The sequence below is a fragment of the Mchenga conophoros genome, linkage group LG6 (assembly GCF_057382185.1).
Source record: "Mchenga conophoros isolate Kocher_MC1m ecotype Shallow Benthic linkage group LG6, M_conophoros_male_GT1.1, whole genome shotgun sequence".
NCBI classification, from domain to species: Eukaryota; Metazoa; Chordata; class Actinopteri; order Cichliformes; family Cichlidae; genus Mchenga; species Mchenga conophoros.
The window spans coordinates 21,248,127-21,266,865 of record NC_140531.1 but is presented as its reverse complement, the minus strand read 5'-3'; the positions used below and the strand labels follow the sequence as shown (position 1 = coordinate 21,266,865).

Below are 18,739 nucleotides of genomic sequence, written 5' to 3'. Positions count from 1 at the left end.
TATTTACTTTCCAGTTGTTGGAGTTTGTTATCAGTAAATTATGAAAAAAAGAGGTCGTTTTTAAATCTAATTTTATAGAAATCATACATCATACTGATCATCATCACCATCATCCCCACTGCTACACTGGAACTGCTGCATCCAGCGTTGATGCATCAGGATTCACTTGTTTACTTGAAAATAGCCATGAGATATTTTATTATTACTGGTTAAAAAAATACATTTTTGGGGTCATCTCAGTAAGGCTACTTCCAGCTGCTCCCTTATTCACAAGAGGTCACCACAGCAGGTAGCTCTGCATGATTTTATTTTATTTTTTATGAATAAAATAAATATGGGTCACTGTGCACCCAGCTCCTGCTGATGTGTGTCTCCAGAATTAAACCTGGAATCTTTGACTTGTGAGCAGATGTGTAAACCACTACCAATGGAGCCACGTGGTAAATGTTAAAACAATGGCATGGCTTGTTTCACAGCATGATTTTCTACAAGGACATTTTCCATACTTACATTATCTCTCCACAACCACACATCTGCCTAGCTACAGGGCTAGGACAACAAGGCTGTAAAATTAAAAGAAAAAAAACCCTTTACAGTCACAAAGTGGCAGATGTGTTTTCATACATGACTAGAAACTATTTTTTTAAAATTCAACCGATATGTTTTTTTGTGTGTGTTCAGGCTCTGCTAAGAAACAAACAGCCAAATAGACAGTAAATATCTAAACGGATCTCAGTTGAAACACAGTCTGGCCTACAGGAGCCATTCCAATTGGTAGGTCCTTAATCAACAGCGGCTTTCATTAAACAGACTGAGTTTTGCAGGAATTAATGCATCTGCACGAGGGAAACTACACATCTACAGTTTTATATATCGCGGTAATAACCCACACACTAAATATTCGGGCCCACGGTAGAAATTTGCGTTTTTACAGCCCACACTGAGATGCTGTAATCTGAGCTACGGGGCTGGTTTCTCCGACAGACTGCCCATTTCCTCCAAACCAAGACTCGACGACAAAGTCTCGACTGTTCACTGCAGATGAAATAAGGCGAAAGTTGTTTCTCTCTCTTAAACTCATTCATTCTGATATTTTCGCACTTTTATTTTTAAAGTAACTTTACTCTGCTGATCAGTCGAGGGGAATAACCTGGGGAGCTGAAATAAATCAGACGGCTTGTCTCACTTACTTGATGACTTGAGTCAATCAGATAACCCGGTCTCATTGATTAAGCCCTCGCGCAGACTCAGACGCTACACCGCCGCATTAAAAAGGGGACACATGGCTGCATATGTGGATAGCAGATGTTCCTGTCAAACCTGTGCTGCTGAGGTTAATGATTTGCTGGTTATCTCGTACTTAGTACTTGAGCGTGGAGTTTGGAGTCTGCCCTCCGCTCCGATAAAACAAAGCAGAAGACGCTTGGAGCTGCTTTGCCTTTCCTTTTTTTGGCCCTGTGGTGCCACTTCATCCATTGACTGATTTTTAAATTCATCTGGCCGCAGAGAGAGGACGCACAATGCTGACTTTTGTTGTGTTCTTGATTTGTGCAGCCATATCTGTCTCAGCTTCTGCCAAAGGTGAGTTGATGAGTCTTTCTGAGGGGACTTTGGGGATGTTTAGAGGAAAGCTGTCAGTTATAGCGAAGCCTGATTGAGTTTATTTGGGACTAGAAGATTGATATCTTGATTTGTAGGTATTGGTCAAAACTCTGGCACTTTGCTGTTTTCTTGAGGCGTTTACAGAAAAGAAATGTTTGTTAGTTACTGATGGGCTTGTTGTTCCTTGCTTCTTGCTTCTGAGACACTGAAACTTTCAAAGGCACAAATGAATGAATGCTGGCAGGAAAACAACCATCACATTCAATGTCAGTGGAGTGGCTTCCCATATAGTGCTGTTTGATGAAATCACCAGCTTATAAGAGGTAAAGGAGACCTAACATAAAAGCACGTAATATGTGCCATTTGTAATGATGACTGGCTTCAGATCTCTCTGAAATATCCTTTGAGGTTTCCCAGGGAGCAAAAAGATCCACAAACTGATCAAATAGGCTTCAGGGTGCACAGTGACCCATGATGAAATCAAATACTGACACGTCAGTCTGTCTTCCCCTGTGGAGTAATCTCATAAAGGGTGTCACTAATAGAGCCCGGGAGAGAGTTTTATCTTCTCTCACTTGGAGCACACCCAGTTAAATGACCGCTGATTGAATCACAACAGCTCTACAAACGTACCCACTATGCAGTTTGTCCATTTATATCAGGGAATTTGTTGCAAAATATATGTTTTTAATATGAACAAGTTACTTTGATATAACTGGCAGTGTATGCGGCACCTCAGTTCATCTCAGCATTGCTCTGAAGTTAAATTAAAAGCTCTAAACTTTCAAATCTGCACATCACTTCCTCTAAGTGTTTTAATAATCAGTCTAAAAGCTATTTATTTGATGGCATTTAAAGTTTTCTACTAAGCAGAAACTTTTCAAATGAAATAAATGACCAAATTATGTCTTAGACTTTCTACAAACCTGAGCTGTTGTGTTATTGATGTGATTTTCTGAGAAACACTATCAGCTTATCAGCAACTATTCCTCAAATGTAAGAATTTGGAGCCTCAATGATTTAACTACACACAACATTATTCTCTTAAAAATGACAAACACTTGCTTTTTGAAGTGGTGGATTACTATTTCACTCTCATGATAATAATAGTAATCATAATCATAATAATGATGCATTGTCTGAGCTAAAAGTCTTTTCATAGATGATTGTAACCCGATGTTTGTTCACAAGCTGTGCTTCCTGTGTTTCTTCAGGTGCTGCTGCTGGACCCCGGCTGAACAACAACCAGCTGTACAAATTCAGCTACACCACTGAGGTTCTGGTAGACAGAGCCAGGGGGTCAAAAGAGGGCAGTGCTGGCTACAAGTTCTCAAGTGATGTGAACGTTAATCTGGTTTGGAGAGATCAGAGCAACAAGGATGACCAGCTGATTCAACTGGCGGTATGTGGACCCGAATCTATGCTGAGAGAGGACATAATGAGATTATATCGTACATTAATTTAATGTTAACTATAAATTCAAACGTTTTACTCAAGCTAGCTTGTGATAGAAAAAGAAGAAAACAAGCTTTTTGTTATAATTAATCAATCTCTCTTTAACAGATCTCAAATTTGAGGATAGAGCCTGTGTCGCCCAGATCAGAGAAAAAGAACATCCTACATGGATCCACAACCGAAAGTATTTTGGGAAAAAATAAACTAGCAGCTCTAACAAAGCCTTTCTTGGTGCATCTAAAAAATGGAAAGGTAAGAAAACCACTGTTGTAGCTTCAAAGGAATCTCTGACCTAATGTAATTGTCAGCTTTTTTGGAATGACAGTCATTATTTTCTTCTTCTCTTTTAAATGGAAGGCATGCTGATATAGGTAGTGATAGAAAGTCAGTACTGTCCTTGCAGAACTCACAGCACTGTTGCTGTCATCAGAGAGTTAATGAGTGTACTTTCATTATACTGAAGTGATGATGCTGGCAGCGGAAATACCAGACAGATGTGTGCATGCATGTGCAAAGGTCAGCTGGTTCAAAGGGTCAATAAATGAATGAATGAATGATGGAGTCTGACTAAAAGAGGGACTTTGGGCTTAAAACTTTAATAATTATTTAATAATTATTTAATAATTAAATATAATAATTATTATATGGTCTGTTTCAAAGCTTTATACTTTAGACGAGCATGAAGCGTGATGAGACTGAACTTTCATGTTGGCAGCTTGTTAAAACAAATCTAATAAGACTTTGTAACCAGTTTTCATTCAATAATTGTCACATTTAACAATGTATTAAAAATGTATCCATCCATCCATCCATCCATCCATCCATCCATCCATCCATCCATCCATCTTCATCCGCTTTATCTGGGGCCGGGTTGCGGGGGCAGCAGCCTAAGCAAAGAGGCCCAGACCTCCCTCTCCCCAGCCACCTCCTCCAGCTTATCCGGGGGAATACCAAGGCGTTCCCAGGCCAGCCGAGAGATATAATCTCTCCAGCGTGTCCTGGGTCTGCCCCGGGGCCTCCTCCCGGTGGGACATGCCTGGAACACCTCACCCAGGAGGCGCCATGGGGGCATCCTTGTCAGATGCCCGAACCACCTCAGCTGGCTCCTTTCGATGTGGAGCAGCAGCGGCTCTACTCTGAGCCCCTCCCGGATGGCCGAACTTCTCACCCTATCTCTAAGGGAGAGGCCAGCCACCCTTCGGAGGAAGCTCATTTCTGCCGCTTGTATCCGCGATCTCGTTCTTTCGGTCACTACCCACAGCTCGTGGCCATAGGTGAGGGTAGGGACGTAGATCGACCGGTACATTGAGAGCTTCGCTTTTACACTCAGCTCCCTCTTCACCACGACGGACCGGTGCAGCGTCTGCATTACTGCAGCCGCAGCCCCAATCCGTCTGTCGATCTCCGGCTCCCTTCTCCCATCACTCGCGAACAAGACCCCGAGATACTTGAACTCCTCCACTTGGGGCAGGAACTCATCCCCGACCCGGAGTGGGCACTCCACCCTTTTCCGGCTGAGAACCATGGCCTCAGATTTGGAAGTGCTGATCCTCATTCCTGCTGCTTCACACTCGGCTGCGAACCGTTCCAGTGCGAGCTGGAGGCCCTCACCCGATGAAGCCAACAGAACCACATCCTCCGCGAAAAGCAGAGATGAGATTTTGAGGCCACCAAAGTGAAAGCCCTCCGCCACTTGGCTGCGCCTAGAAATCCTGTCCATAAAAATTATGAACACAACCGGAGACAAAGGGCAGCCCTGGCGGAGCCCATCACCCACCGGGAACGAGTCCGACTTATTGCCGGCAATGCAAACCAAGCTCTTGCAACGGTTGTATAGGGATCGAATGGCCCGTAGCAATGGGCCAGACACCCCATACTCCCGCAACACCTCCCACAGGACACCCCGAGGGACACGGTCGAATGCCTTCTCCAAGTCCACAAAACACATGTAGACTGGTTGGGCAAACTCCCATGCACCCTCAAGTATCCTCGAGAGGATAAAGAGCTGGTCCAGTGTTCCGCGACCAGGACGAAAACCGCATTGTTCCTCCTGTATCCGAGGTTCGACTAGCGGACGAACTCTCCTTTCCAGCACCCTGGCATAGACTTTCCCAGGGAGGCTGAGGAGTGTGATCCCCCTGTAGTTGGAACACACCCTCCGGTCCCCCTTCTTAAAGATGGGGACCACCACCCCGGTCTGCCAGTCCACAGGTACTGCCCCTGATCTCCACGCAACATTGCAGAGGCGTGTCAACCAAGACAGCCCTACAACCTCCAGAGCCTTCAGGAACTCGGGGCGGACCTCATCAACACCAGGGGCTCTGTCACCAAGGAGTTGTTTAACTGCCTCAGTGACCTCGCCCCCGGAAATTGGTGGGTCATTCCCCTCATCCCCAGACTCTGCTTCCTCCTCGGAAGACGTGTCAGTGGGATTAAGGAGGTCCTCGAAGTATTCCTTCCACCGCCTGACAATTTTCTCAGTCGACGTCAGCAGCGCTCCGCCAGCACTATACACAGTGCAGGTAGAGCACCGCTTTCCCCTCCTGAGACGCCTGACGGTTTGCCAGAATCTCTTTGAGGCAGTCCGAAAGTCTTTTTCCATGGCCTCTCCGAACTCCTCCCACACCCGAGTTTTTGCTTCAGCCACTGCCTGAGCCGCATTCCGCTTGGCCTGTCGATACCTGTCGGCTGCCTCTGAAGTCCCACAGGCTAACCAAGCCCGATAGGACTCCTTCTTCAGCCTGGTGGCTCCCTTCACCTCTGGTGTCCACCATTTGGTTCGGGGATTACCACCACGGCAGGCACCAACCACCTTGCGGCCGCAGCTCAATGCAGCAGCTTCAACAATGGAGACGCTGAACATGGTCCATTCGGACTCAATGTCCCCAGTCTCCCTCGGAATGCTGTTGAAGCTCTGCCGGAGGTGTGCGTTGAAGATCTCGCGGACTGGGGCCTCTGCTAGACGTTCCCAGCACACCCTCACTACGCGTTTAGGTGCACCAGGTCTGTCCAGCGTCCTCCCCCGCCACCTGATCCAACTCACCACCAGGTGGTGATCAGTTGACAGCTCAGCCCCTCAATGTATACATTGTAATGCAATACAGTATAATACAAAGACCTGCAATAACTTGTTTGAAGCAGTGTGTTCTATGAAGAGAGCACAACCTGCAAAAAAAGGGTTGAAAGTTAAATAAATGTCATTGAAATAAATTATAAAAAATATATAAAAACTGCTCATCTAGAAAATCCTGACTAGATAGAAAAGCTAGACGATAATATAATAAAAAAATTATTTTTGTGGGTTTTTTTTTTTTCTATTTTTCAAATTTTGATTTGTTTTTAACACATTTTTAATATGTGAAAACTGAGACAATCAAATATATAAGATTAGCAGAGAAAACAAAACAAAAAGGGTTTTTTTAAATGTAACTATCTGGCATAATTATATTTGCTCTTTTCAATATGTTTTATATCTTTTTTTTAACTTTTACATTTTAAATTTAAAATTTTTAAAATATGTTCATATTTATTTTTTGGGTTTTTTGCTGATAATAATTTTTAACAATTCTTTTAACTTTTCATATATTTTAACACATTTGTAATAATTTATTTTTTAAATTCTAGTATTTTTGCTCTTTTCATCTTGAAAAAAATTACACTATTAACACATTAAAACCTTTTTGAAGGAAAAAAGTGATGCAGTTATTTCTCACACCCAGTGTGTGGTGCAGTCAGTGAAGAGTTTTTTGTGTGTTGTTCAGACTTGTTTCAGACATCGCCTTCACTGGTAGATATGGATGCCACACTTCATCCAAACCTATTTAAATTTGTGTCTTGTACTGATCTGTAACTTCTGTAACAGGATTCAAGAAAGTCTCACACATTTTAGCTAAAATATCATCTTAGATCCAGTTTGGAGAAAAGTTTTGAGTGTATGTGAAATACGATAGAAGAGTGTCTCCCTTGGTGTTGTTAGTTTATTTTTACCGATGGCAAGCTGTGGCAGGAAAAATACACAGAGTAGCAGTGGAGTGTCTATTTATGGTGGTCCTATCTGATATTGTGGTTGGGGGGCCACGAATAAATTACATACTGTAAAGGAGACACTGTAGGGTGATGTAACTGGCTGATCCCTAAACTCATGACTGAGAGTCAAAGTCCATTATTGAGCCAAACTGAAGCCTCATTGGAGAAATTTGTGGTGTGATAAATTTAAATATATGGTCAGTCTGATCTGAATCATTTCAAGTCTGTTTACCAAAAAGCCTGAGAGTGATACAGCCGCATGATTCACAATATATCTGAGAGCACCATTTGCCATGTGTTGCATGTGTCTACAACATCAATAATACATTTGAGGTGATTTAAAAACACCCTGGATCTCTCAGTGTGCTCCTCAAAGAACTGACATGTTTCTTTTTCAATTGTTTCAACATACTCAACTCTTAAGTACTTAAGTTACTTAAGTAACTTCCAGACTTCTAGTGTGTTTGTTTGTGTTGAAAGTAGAAGTGTGATGTCTTATATATTTTAAACTAGAATGATTTGAAAATATATTATAACATTGCATTATACTATTTCTCCTTCAGGTCTTTTATTTTATGTGCTAATGCTAAAGTCATTCTAAGTTTTTAACATTTTTTATCTGCACTTCAAAGAACAGCGCTAATGCCTGCACGTAATGCAAATAGTCCCTGATGTCACAACTATGCACACATGTTTCTGTACACGAGTGCGCAAAGGAAAACTGACACCTGTAAAGCCATTGTCAGTTGCAGCATGCACAAAACGGAAGGTTGTTTGCCTCAGTTGCTATTTTAACTGCTGGTGCAGTTTGATATGCATTGTTTGAGAGCATAAAATTCTGCTCTGACATGTTGCTTTCTTTTTACATCTACACTGTAGGCAAAAGCATTTTATTCCTACCGGTCAGAACCTGCAACAGTCAAGAATCTAAAACGAGGCCTGGCCAGCTTGCTGCAAGTGCAGCTCAGTACTGGGAAGGTTGTAGAGGTTAGTGACAAACTAATCATTTCACAATCATTTTTAACATACATCCATGTACGTTACTAATAAAAACAAGCTGTCTGTTTAAACAGAATGATGTGTCTGGGAGGTGTACTGTTGAGTACAAGGCAGTAAAAGGTCAAGTAACAAGAACCAAGAATCTAGAGACATGTAAGACAGAAGAGGCTGGATTTACCACTCACAGTAAGGTCAGTCAACATCCAGAACAACTCCAACTCTAACCATACTAAACACTAACTTTTGCAAGCGGATTTCTGAAGTATTTCTGAATCCCGCCCCCTCCAGGTCCTGGGTGTGAGTAGGAAGTCCAGTTCTGTTACAGTGTTCACACTTGAAAATGGTTTCATCCGCTCAGCTGAGGCTGAAGAAACACACTCCCTGGCTGTTAATGCTCACAGATCTGTTGCAGCTAAAGTCTCGTCCAGGTAAGTACCCTGACTGGGAATTCATCTGAGATTCCGTGTTTTATAACTGCACACTTCAAATTGTACTTCCTTCTATCCTAGGCAAAGCCTGAAATTGGTTGGTACAGAGGCAGGACCACTGGAGGCTGCCGGGAAAGATGCTGCTGCAGTTGTCAAGTCAATAGATGCCAAACTGGCAGCTGTTGGTATTGCGGCTGAGAAGGTCAAATCTGAGTGCAAAGGCTGCCCATCGGTGAGTAACTGTTTACTTACAAATCTTCACTGTCACACAGCTTTGTTCTCATGGATGCTATGGCTGCTCCTCCCTGACCCTGGTTCTGCCAGAGGTTTCTTCCTGTCAAAAGGCAGTTATTCCTTCCTCTCCCCTTATAAGGGGAGTTGCCTGATTGTTGGGGATCCCTCCCTACTATAGATACTATAGAGATGTGTAGAACGCCTTCAGGCAACTGTTGTTTTGATTTGGTGCAATATACTGTAAATAAAATGTAATTGATCTGAATATTTCACTATCTTTTCTTTTCTTTTGTTATGGTATTATCACCCATGTATAGCTAACATAGCTTATCTGGCTCTGAGAATTAATTCGCTATTATGTATTTCTATTCACATAAATAACACGTCTCTTTAAATTTGTATTAACAGGACAGGGAAAGGTCTTGTACTTGTGTTTCCTCTCCAGGAGCACTTTTCATGCATTTAAACCTTGTTCTGAATAGGAAAAGTGGTTTCAAGTTGAGCTGTTCAAGTCATTAAAACAAAATGACTTGTAATAGTACAGTCTTGGTAAACAGATACAGTTTATTTTTGTACTTTGATTACTAAGTGAAGATGATCTGTGTTCTAATCCCCTCTCCCCTGTGTTCTTCCTCTTAGCTTTTTGAACATTGGCAGGCTGAGAAGAAGCAGCTGGAGCCAGAGAGCCTGTCCAAAACCAGGGCTCCTCGGAGCTTCCTGGCCCTCATCCAGACCATTAGGAAGGCGCCCAAGGACGAGATCCTCAAAGTGCTGAGGAGTGCCAGCAAGACGTCTCTGTAAGTGAGAGCCTTGATATATATATATATATATATATATATATATATATATATATATATATATATATATATATATATATATATATATATATATATATATATATATATATATATATATATATATATATATATATATATATATATATATATATATATATATATATATATATATATATATATATATATATTTTTTTTTTTTTTTTGCATCTTATTTCCTCTTTACTGCTCTGCCCTGTTTAACTTCTTTCTGCTGGTATCAGACCTCAGGTTGTTGATGCTGTAACATCCTCCCAGACCTCTGAATCCCTGGATGCCATGCTTGAATTCCTTAACTTCACTGATGCCAAAGGTTTGGTTCTGCAGGAGAGGTTTCTCTATGCATGTGGCTTTGCTTCACATCCCAATGAGAGAATGCTCCAGGCCCTGCTGGTGAGTTAAAGGAAAGTTTAAGAATTTCTCCCACTTAGAAGGTATCGTAAGAAACTGGTGCCCTCTAGGTAATAAGATAATAATGCAGGATTCACTCCCAGTTGGTTGTAAACAAAGAATAATTTTGCTTAAGTTACCTGCCAGCAGTCAGTGTTTTCAGCAAATTGTTATAAGGAACATTTTCCTTTCAGGATATTTCTAAAGGGAAGATCGGCAGTACTGACATCAAAGAATCTGTGGTGATCATTATGGGAGCCCTGGTCCACAAACTGTGTCAGAAAGGAGGCTGCAACTTACCTGTGAGTCATCTAAAGAAGAAGTGACACTGAACAAAGCCCAGCATTTCTTAAGGGCCAGAAAGTGTACCCTACATACTGGAATATACTACAAATGCAATAAAAATGACCAACAGTTAACTGATGATTTTTCTGCTTCATGTTTGTCTCTCAGATCGTGGAGCAGGTCAAGAAGATGATATTGAACGCTCCCGACAGCACAACGGTTGAGTCGGAGGTCCAGATGTACCTTTTGGCCCTAAAAAACTCTCTCCTGCCCGAGGCCATTCCTATTTTCACCAAATATGCAGAATCAGAAGTGGGAGCCTACAACACCATTGCCCTCACTGCCCTGCAGAGATACGATGTGAATCTCATGACCAGTGAGGTATGTATCGAATATTACTCTGTGGTTAAACAATTACACACAAATACTTTCCTGCCAGCTAATCTTTTTTTTTATTTTTTATTTTTTTATTTTTTATTTTTTTTAGGTCAAGCAAACAGTGAACAGGGTTTACCACCAGAATCGCCGCATCTATGAGAAAAATGTGAGAGCCGCCGCTGCTGACGTCATCCTCAGTAGCAACCCCACATACATGGAGGTGAAGAATCTGCTTCTGTCCATCGGAAACTTGCCACATGAAATGAACAAGTACATGCTGTCAAAGATCCAGGACATCCTACGCTTCCAGATGCCTGCCAGGTGTGTTACAGGAAAATAACCTGTCTCTGCATCATAGCTCAGAAGGACTTGACAGTTATATGATGACAATATATTAAAACTGTTAAATAGGTTTCCCATTTTTTTTCAGCAAAGTGCTAGGGCAAGCTATGAAGGACATGATTTCTTGTAACTATAACCGCTTTGCAAAGGTTGGATCATCATCTGCATTTTCAGGATTCATGGCTCGTAAGTGACAAAAGAATGACATTTTTTTTTAATTGTGATGAAATATTAAAAGTAAGTCAGCTTAATTAAAGAAAATATCAATCTTTGACTATATAAGCAAACACAGTTACATGCATACTAACTGAGTACTTCTAATGTCTTGCTCCCTACAGAGTCCCCCGATCTGACCTCCACATACAGTTTGGACATCTTGTATTCAGGCTCTGGGATCCTCAGAAGAAGCAACATGAATATTTTTGGTGCTACTAACGAAGCAATGCTACATGGATTACAGGTGAACTTAAAGAGTTTCATAAAATCACTGAATCCTCAAAAATAGAGCGAATTACTGAAATAAATGGGAACATTTCTCTTCCAGGTGGCGATCGAGGCCCAGGGTCTGGAGACTCTGATTGCTGCCACACCTGATGAGGGGGAGGAAGACCTGGAGTCCTTTGCCGGGATGTCGGCTCTGCTTTTCGACATCCAGCTGCGTCCTGTCACCTTCTTCAAGGGTTACAGTGACCTCATGTCTAAAATGTTCTCCATGACTGGAGACCCCATCAATGTCGTGAAGGGTCTCATCCTGCTCTCGGATCATTCTGAGGTAAGATCCCAATCACAGTTATCAGCTGTTCCCAGAAGCCTTTCCACTCCTTCAAAAACAGTGTCAGATTTGCAGATTGTAGTTCACTCTGTTCAAGGAAAAGCAGCACACACTTAAAAACATACACGTGTACACTCTGTGTGAAGTCAGAAGTGCCGTCATTGTTGCTACATCACGTTGCCACGTGGATGACTAAGAGTGCAATAAGCAGACTTTGACACTGGAGACGGAGGCTGAAGAGGCTTAACGCTGAAGTCAAACTTAGCATAAATGTCAAGAAAGTGTAGAGGAGGCAGGGCAGAAAAAGCTCACATGAGTCATGCTGGGCAACACACGTCTATTTCACTTGGTCAGATGCAACGACTATGTGTACACAGACACAGAGAGGAACGGGTCACACTTAATAACTCCAGCTGTCGAGGTGAATGACGCAAGTGTGAGTAGGGTCTAAATGTGTGAAGCTGAAACAAGGATGAGGTATTGTGAAACAGGTGCTATTTTAAAAACAGTGCTTTTTTTTAAATTTTACTTTCATATGATACTCTATCCCTTTTGTATTGGCTTTTCGGTGGAAATACATGGAATCGGTTCTGACTTCAGTGTATCCATAGAAAAGGGTTACTTCCTGTCTGTGACTGTGACAAGCTCATTATTTCCTACAAAAGCAGATTTCAATCTAGAATCTTTCTGTGTATACAAAAGCCAAGTTGATCATTGTTATTTTCTATTTTGGACTGAATTCAGACATTGATCATTTTATTTTTTGTCAGCTTGTGAGTATTTATGTTGTCGACTTAATAAACTATTGTTAGTTTGGGTAGTAGAAGTGATTCATTCTCATTCATGACTGATATATAATTATGTTTGTCAGAGTGTGATGAAGACTTAGAGTTAATATGGTCTGGTGTGTTTTTTCTCATTTTCTGGCCTAATATACACAAAGAATAAATGTGATATGAAGTTTAAACTAGAAAAGAAGTTTCTTGTTTTCCTAGGGTTAATTTCCACATGCTTACAGCACTTAATATCTAGAAAGACTCACATTTCTTTCTTTTTCTTTTTTTGCAAACTATCTTAATTTCAATTAAGCATCCATTGTGGGATTTCTTCTTATTTGCTGTCTTTCAGGTCATCCAGCTCCAGTCTGGTCTGAAGGCAAGTGCGGAGTTTCAAGGAGGTCTCGCCATTGACATTTCTGGAGGCATGGAGATCAGTCTGTGGTACAGAGAGTCCAAGACCAGTGTTAACAACAGGTACATTGAAATAAACAACTTTTACCATAAAACAGCGTACAACACAGCACAAAAAGCCTTTTGATAGACAGACAGTTCTTAGAAAACACTCTCTGCGACTGAATGTCGATTCTAAACCCCATCACTCCACTGCAAATAGATTTCTGTTGATGTTGGATTTACGTGAACTTTAGACAGTCTATAAGTGTTGTCTGATTCATTTGTTCCATCTGCACTTTGGATTTGCTCCAGTATTGTGCTTCACTCCTGTCTCACTGGTAGGGTTGTGTGGCTATGACATCAGGTCTGTCTGGTTCTCTATTTTAAAAACATTACAGTCAATGCACAACAGTAACTCAATATCAGTTAGCTGTCGGCATCCGGTGATGAAAGAGTAATGCTACAGATTTTTAATATTCATATGTGGTTTGATGGACTGCACATCAGTGCTCATGTCCTGCATCTAGAATGTTTAAACTTGAGTCCCGGAGCTGGTTAATTAATTAAGTGATTAAAGAGAAGCTTCAGAATGATTCACTGTGATGATGATGTTAGAAACAATGCCTTGGTTTGTAGACCATTGTTTGGAGGGGTGTTCGCAACTTGAAGTTGGACTTCAGGACTGTTTGTGTGCAGGGGAATGGCAGAGGCAGGTGAATGGATCAGCATAGCTGTACCTCTTCCACTCTGATAATAGAGTGGCAGACTATCTATAGAAGCAGAACAAACCACATTGGTATCTCACCATGTCTACATGAGCAAAGTTTTGACTATTTAGTGCTCAGGCATTAGGGTAGACATTGGGATTGGGCTTATATATGTACCTTTCCCTCTGTGAGTGTCTTCTTAACTGAAACTTGCTTGACTTCTGTTCACTTTATCCTCATTCATGTGATAAACCCCACCAAGAAGTAGGCTTATACTGGTGGTATCACCAGTACGTTGATAGCATATTAGAAGGAGAAGCACATTATAGTCAGTGGTGGTTCTATAGTCTGTTCATAGGGTTCACCTCCAACAAGCATTCATCACCACTGTGTTATAAATAATCTGACATGAAGAAAACAATTCTTACTTGACTGTGACGTGTCATGACCAACAGAGGAGGCAAATTTAACGAGTAGAGAAAAGAAAATATTGAGATGCTAGCGGAAGTTATGTAATAAAAGCACCTCTGCCAAACAGTAAATGATAGACTAGACAGCTTTTAGTTATTTAGCATTATATTTAATTATCAGCTACACTCACCAAGTTTTGCTATTTTTTTTCATTCTCAGAAGGTTAACGGCTTTTTTTTTTTTTTTACTGAGTGGCTGTCCTCGCTGTCATTAGGTTTGTTTAAACAGAATCATGCACTCCACTTGCAGTGTCAGGGAGTGGAGTCAGGTGGGGGCCCCAGTAAATTAGGTCAGGTCTCTCCTACTGTCACTGCAAACTTTGCACATTGCAACTACTGTGGTTGCTCACTCACCAGACCAAAGCACAGATTTCAAACAGTCTAATGTCCATTCCTTGTGTTTCTTGGCCCAAACAAATCTGTTCTACTTGTTGCTTTTCCTTAGTAGTGGTTTCTTAACAGCTATTTGATCATAAAACCCTGACTCCTCTGAACAGCTGATGTAGAGATGGGGTGCAGTGACTGCGCCTGAGGACACATTCAAAGTTTTGGCAATTTTCTGGACTGACTGACCTTCAGTTCTTAAAGTAATGATGGACTGTCATTTCTCTTTACTTAGCTGATTGGTTCTTGCCATAATATGAATTCTAAAAGTTGTCAAATTGGGACAATCAGTTGTATACCAACCTGACTTCTGCACAACACAACTAATTGTCCCAACCCCATTTAAGAAAGCAAACTCCACAAATGAACGAGGCACACCTGTGAAGTGAAAACATTTCAGGTGACTACATCCTGAAGCTCACTGAGAGAAGGCCAAGGGTTTGCAGTGCTTTCAACAAAGCAGGGGGTGGCTATTTCCAGGATCTAAAATATTAAACACATTTAGTTATATTTTTTTCCTTTGCTTCATAATTCTATATATCTTGTTTCATATATTTGATGTCTTCAGTATGTATCTACAATGTAGAAAGTAGTAAAAAAAAGTGCATCCAAACTTTTGACTGGTAGTGTATTCCAACTTCAGACCTACAAAGCCAAGAGTCCCAGCATTGTCTGTTGAACACATTGTTTTGATTTGGCTGTGTTTTCAGAGCAGCATTAGTAGTCACTGGCAACGTTACTGTGGACATGGACTTTTTAAGAGCGGGTGTGGAGGTCAGCTTTGATACAGAAGCATCACTGGACTTCATTACCACTGTCCAGTTCTCAGAATACCCCTTCCTGGTGTGCCTGCAGATGGACAAATCTACCTTCCCAGTCAGGTACTAAATAATAAAAAAAATGTTGCCATCTTTGAATAATCTCTTATATTACTTAACTTTTTATTTGTAATGCTCTTCCTTCAGTGAATACCTGACCAAGTATGAGAGCCTGCCATCAGGGAAGAGTGTTGTATCTCGCAAAGGCAGAAAGACACTCATTCCTGGTTCCGAATTCCCTCTTCACCAGGAGAACTCGAACATGTGCAAGAGGGTTTTCGACTCCAACTGGTAGAAAAGAAACCGTCGGTTTTCCACACGCCCAAGTGCTTCACTGCATTCAGGGACAGCAGCCACACCTCTGGTGTGACACAGCAGGTTGTGAAAAAGCAGTAAAAGACCATAAGAAAAGAAAAGTGGTGCATTTTTTTTATTATTAACAACACATGCAATGTTTACATTCCTGTGAGTATTTAAGTAATTGTAATTCAAGCTTTGTTTCCAATCAGGGATCCTTTCTTTGTGTTTTTATGGATTTATTTGAAAATATATTTATGATGGGCACATACAAGATGTATGTTTTATATGATGTGAAATACTCAGCATGAATAGTGCCACTGTAATCTTCTCCAACACAGTTGCAGCAAAGAGAAACATGTAAATATCAGACTTCAGAGCGCAGGTTAACTCAGAACACATGTGCTCTTTTCCCGAACCAATTCTTCTTCTTTCTTTCTTTCTTTTTTTTTTTTTAATTAAATGTATTTTAAAGAGGAGTAGTTTATTGTTTTACATCACTGTATAACCCTTGACAAGCTTGAAATCACTTCAGGGTAATGTTCTCAATTAATTCAGTCTTTTACAATCTTATTGAAGATTTAAGTTGCTCCTACAAAGTTAACAGATTTGTTAGCTTTGTCATTACTTTATGAATTATCAGATGAAAGCTGAATCAATAAAAGTGAATCCATTACCATAATTTATTTTTATTTTTTTGTATAGGAATATAATTGGTGTTTGTCTGAAAATGTTTGGGCACAACATGAACTTCATTCCATGTTAAGGAAACAGATTGGTTGACAAAAAGTGTACACTAAAAAATAAAGTTTTACATGTCAAAGTCGCTATATTTGTCTATTTACCCCATGAAAGCGATTGAATGTATGCATGTACAGTGCTGCGCAAACATTTTAGAGACAAAAATAAACTCAGGATGCTTCTAAAAACTATTTTATGTTTTAATTTTTGTCCTTATGTTCATGGAAAGTAACACGAATAGAAACAAATTAGGACTGTCTTGTGATGTGATTGCACCAATTACAACACCCGGCAACATGTTGGTGGATTCGGTTAGGATGCTTTGTTTGAATTTGGCTTTCAACTAGATCTTAATCACACACCTGCAAAGTTTTGTGATGGAGTCAAGTTGAAATCACAATCTAAAATAATATTGCAACTTTGACATAAATTAACCTTAGCTTCCTTGAGTATTTGGCAAGTATGTAGTTCCAGGTATCTTGGAGAACAAGCAGCAGTTAGTGAATTTAAATAGTCTTCTGTTTCTTTATGTTATCCAATACTGACTCAGAGTTCAAGACGTTAATCTGTATTCAAAATCCAGTGCTCTTTGGGAGCTGTAACGTCTGCAGCACTCCCAGTTTTCTGTTTCTGCGGTTGCTTCAGAATAAATGTGGGACTGCTTCATTTCCTCTGTTGGTACTGCATGATAAATAAAAATCTAACTTACACAAAATGTGGCTAAATTTGATAAAGACCCTCAAGTAACATCATCTACTTATATTTTCAGAAAGCCTACATGTTAACACCACTGAGCTTGCATAACAAAAACCGAGCTCAGTATTGACTGTTCTCCTCCTCATTACAAACATGAAGACAACACTGGCCCATTGTCATGATCCTGGGTCTGCTGACCCAGCGTTTTGTGTTTAGTTTATGTAGCCTTCAGGTTTCCTAAGTTCATCGTTTTCATGCCTAGGTGTTTCTAGTTATTTTCCCCTCGTGTTTCCACCATGTTAAGTCTCCCCTGCTTTTCATGTATTTCATGTCTGTGGCTTATGTTGTCAAGTTCAGGTTGTCATGTCTATGTCTCACTCTGTTTCCTGTTTTATTGTGAAGAGGTCTGGCGTTTCTGTGTTCATCGTGTTCAGTTTTACTCTCCCACTGTGACGTCATTATGTTCATGTGTGCCAGCTGTTTCCCCAGGTGTTGCCACTTCCCTCATTATCTTCCTGTGTCCATTTAGTCTGTGTGTTCTCAGTCATTCTTTGTCAGGTCGTCCGTTGTATTCACCCGTTGTACTCGTCCGTTGTTTCCTATGTCTCCGCTCCAGGTATCCCTGTCAGTTTGTTATGTTTAGAGTTTTCTATGTTTTGTTTTAGTTCACCCAGTTTAGGTCATTGTTTAGTTTTCATCGATTCCCTATTATTTTGTACCCTCGTTTCTTTCCTTAATAAACGGCTTGTTTTGTTATTCACATCTCATTTCGGTCTGCGCTTGAGTCCTTCCCTGCAACATACGGTCTGCCCTAGCCAGACCGTGACACCCATGGCTTGTCATCAAGTTTGCTGCCACCTGATTAAACACACCTTTAGAGTTATGCTACTTTTTAAAAAAATCTATTTATATATCTGTTTTTTTAAATTAGATAAGCAGAATGAAATTGATTCATAGATGTTAAATGAGGAGGAATGTAGCTATAGTCCTGGGCTAACGACACTAGAATTTAAAACTTGATACTGACACCCAGGAAAATATTTGTAGTTTTAGATACCACAAGGAAATATTTGACTCTAGTAAGAGGCATAATTTTGTTAAAATAAAGATTATAGTAATTCTGGTTCATCTAGATGTATTCAGCCAAAGACCAATTTATTTCCTGTGCTTCTGGTGACTTGGCACCATGTTTTTATTGCTGATTAGATAGAGTTGGTGAGTATGGAAGCCTGTTTCCACCACTAAAGAAAAAAAAAGGATCCATCACTCAAATTTTCCACTTATTTACTCGAAATTTTGAGAAAAGTAACTTGAAATTTCGAGTTAGCGCTGCCAATCAGTAATCTACGTGAATGATGTCATTTCCTTGTTACCCGGAAGCTGAAGCCCTCAGGTATAAATGCTACAGCTAAGCTACCAGTATTACATCCAGTCATGAATGCACAGATTGCTGAGTATTTTCAGCGTGGCTTCAAAAATGATGAAATCCTTGTGTTATTAGCTGAATCACATGCCGTTACTATCAGTAAAGGTACTCACGAAAGCGAGTGTGTTGTACGGTGGCCCCTAGAGACAAAGCACGTACAAACTCCAAAACACTTGCAAACTCCAAAACACATGCAAACTCCAAAACACATGCAAACTCCAAAACACGTACAAACTCCAAAACACTTGCAAAATCCAAAACACGTACAAATTCCAAAACACTTG

The 18,739-nt window shown here is 40.6% G+C and overlaps 1 protein-coding gene across 1 annotated transcript; it reads left to right on the top strand.

Annotated features, from left to right (window-relative positions):
- The first annotated feature begins 1,299 nt into the window (after nucleotides 1-1,299).
- On the top strand, nucleotides 1,300-16,418 carry mttp (microsomal triglyceride transfer protein). The gene is made up of 18 exons (XM_085276780.1): nucleotides 1,300-1,581; nucleotides 2,817-3,004; nucleotides 3,166-3,309; nucleotides 7,963-8,070; nucleotides 8,157-8,273; nucleotides 8,371-8,510; nucleotides 8,592-8,742; nucleotides 9,384-9,541; nucleotides 9,802-9,970; nucleotides 10,162-10,269; nucleotides 10,421-10,633; nucleotides 10,740-10,951; nucleotides 11,061-11,158; nucleotides 11,311-11,432; nucleotides 11,517-11,744; nucleotides 12,873-12,997; nucleotides 15,188-15,358; nucleotides 15,443-16,418. Exons 1-18 carry the CDS (start codon nucleotides 1,521-1,523, stop codon nucleotides 15,588-15,590), a joined length of 2,661 nt encoding a protein of 886 aa, XP_085132906.1. The 5' UTR covers nucleotides 1,300-1,520; the 3' UTR covers nucleotides 15,591-16,418.
- The last annotated feature ends 2,321 nt before the right edge of the window (nucleotides 16,419-18,739 follow it).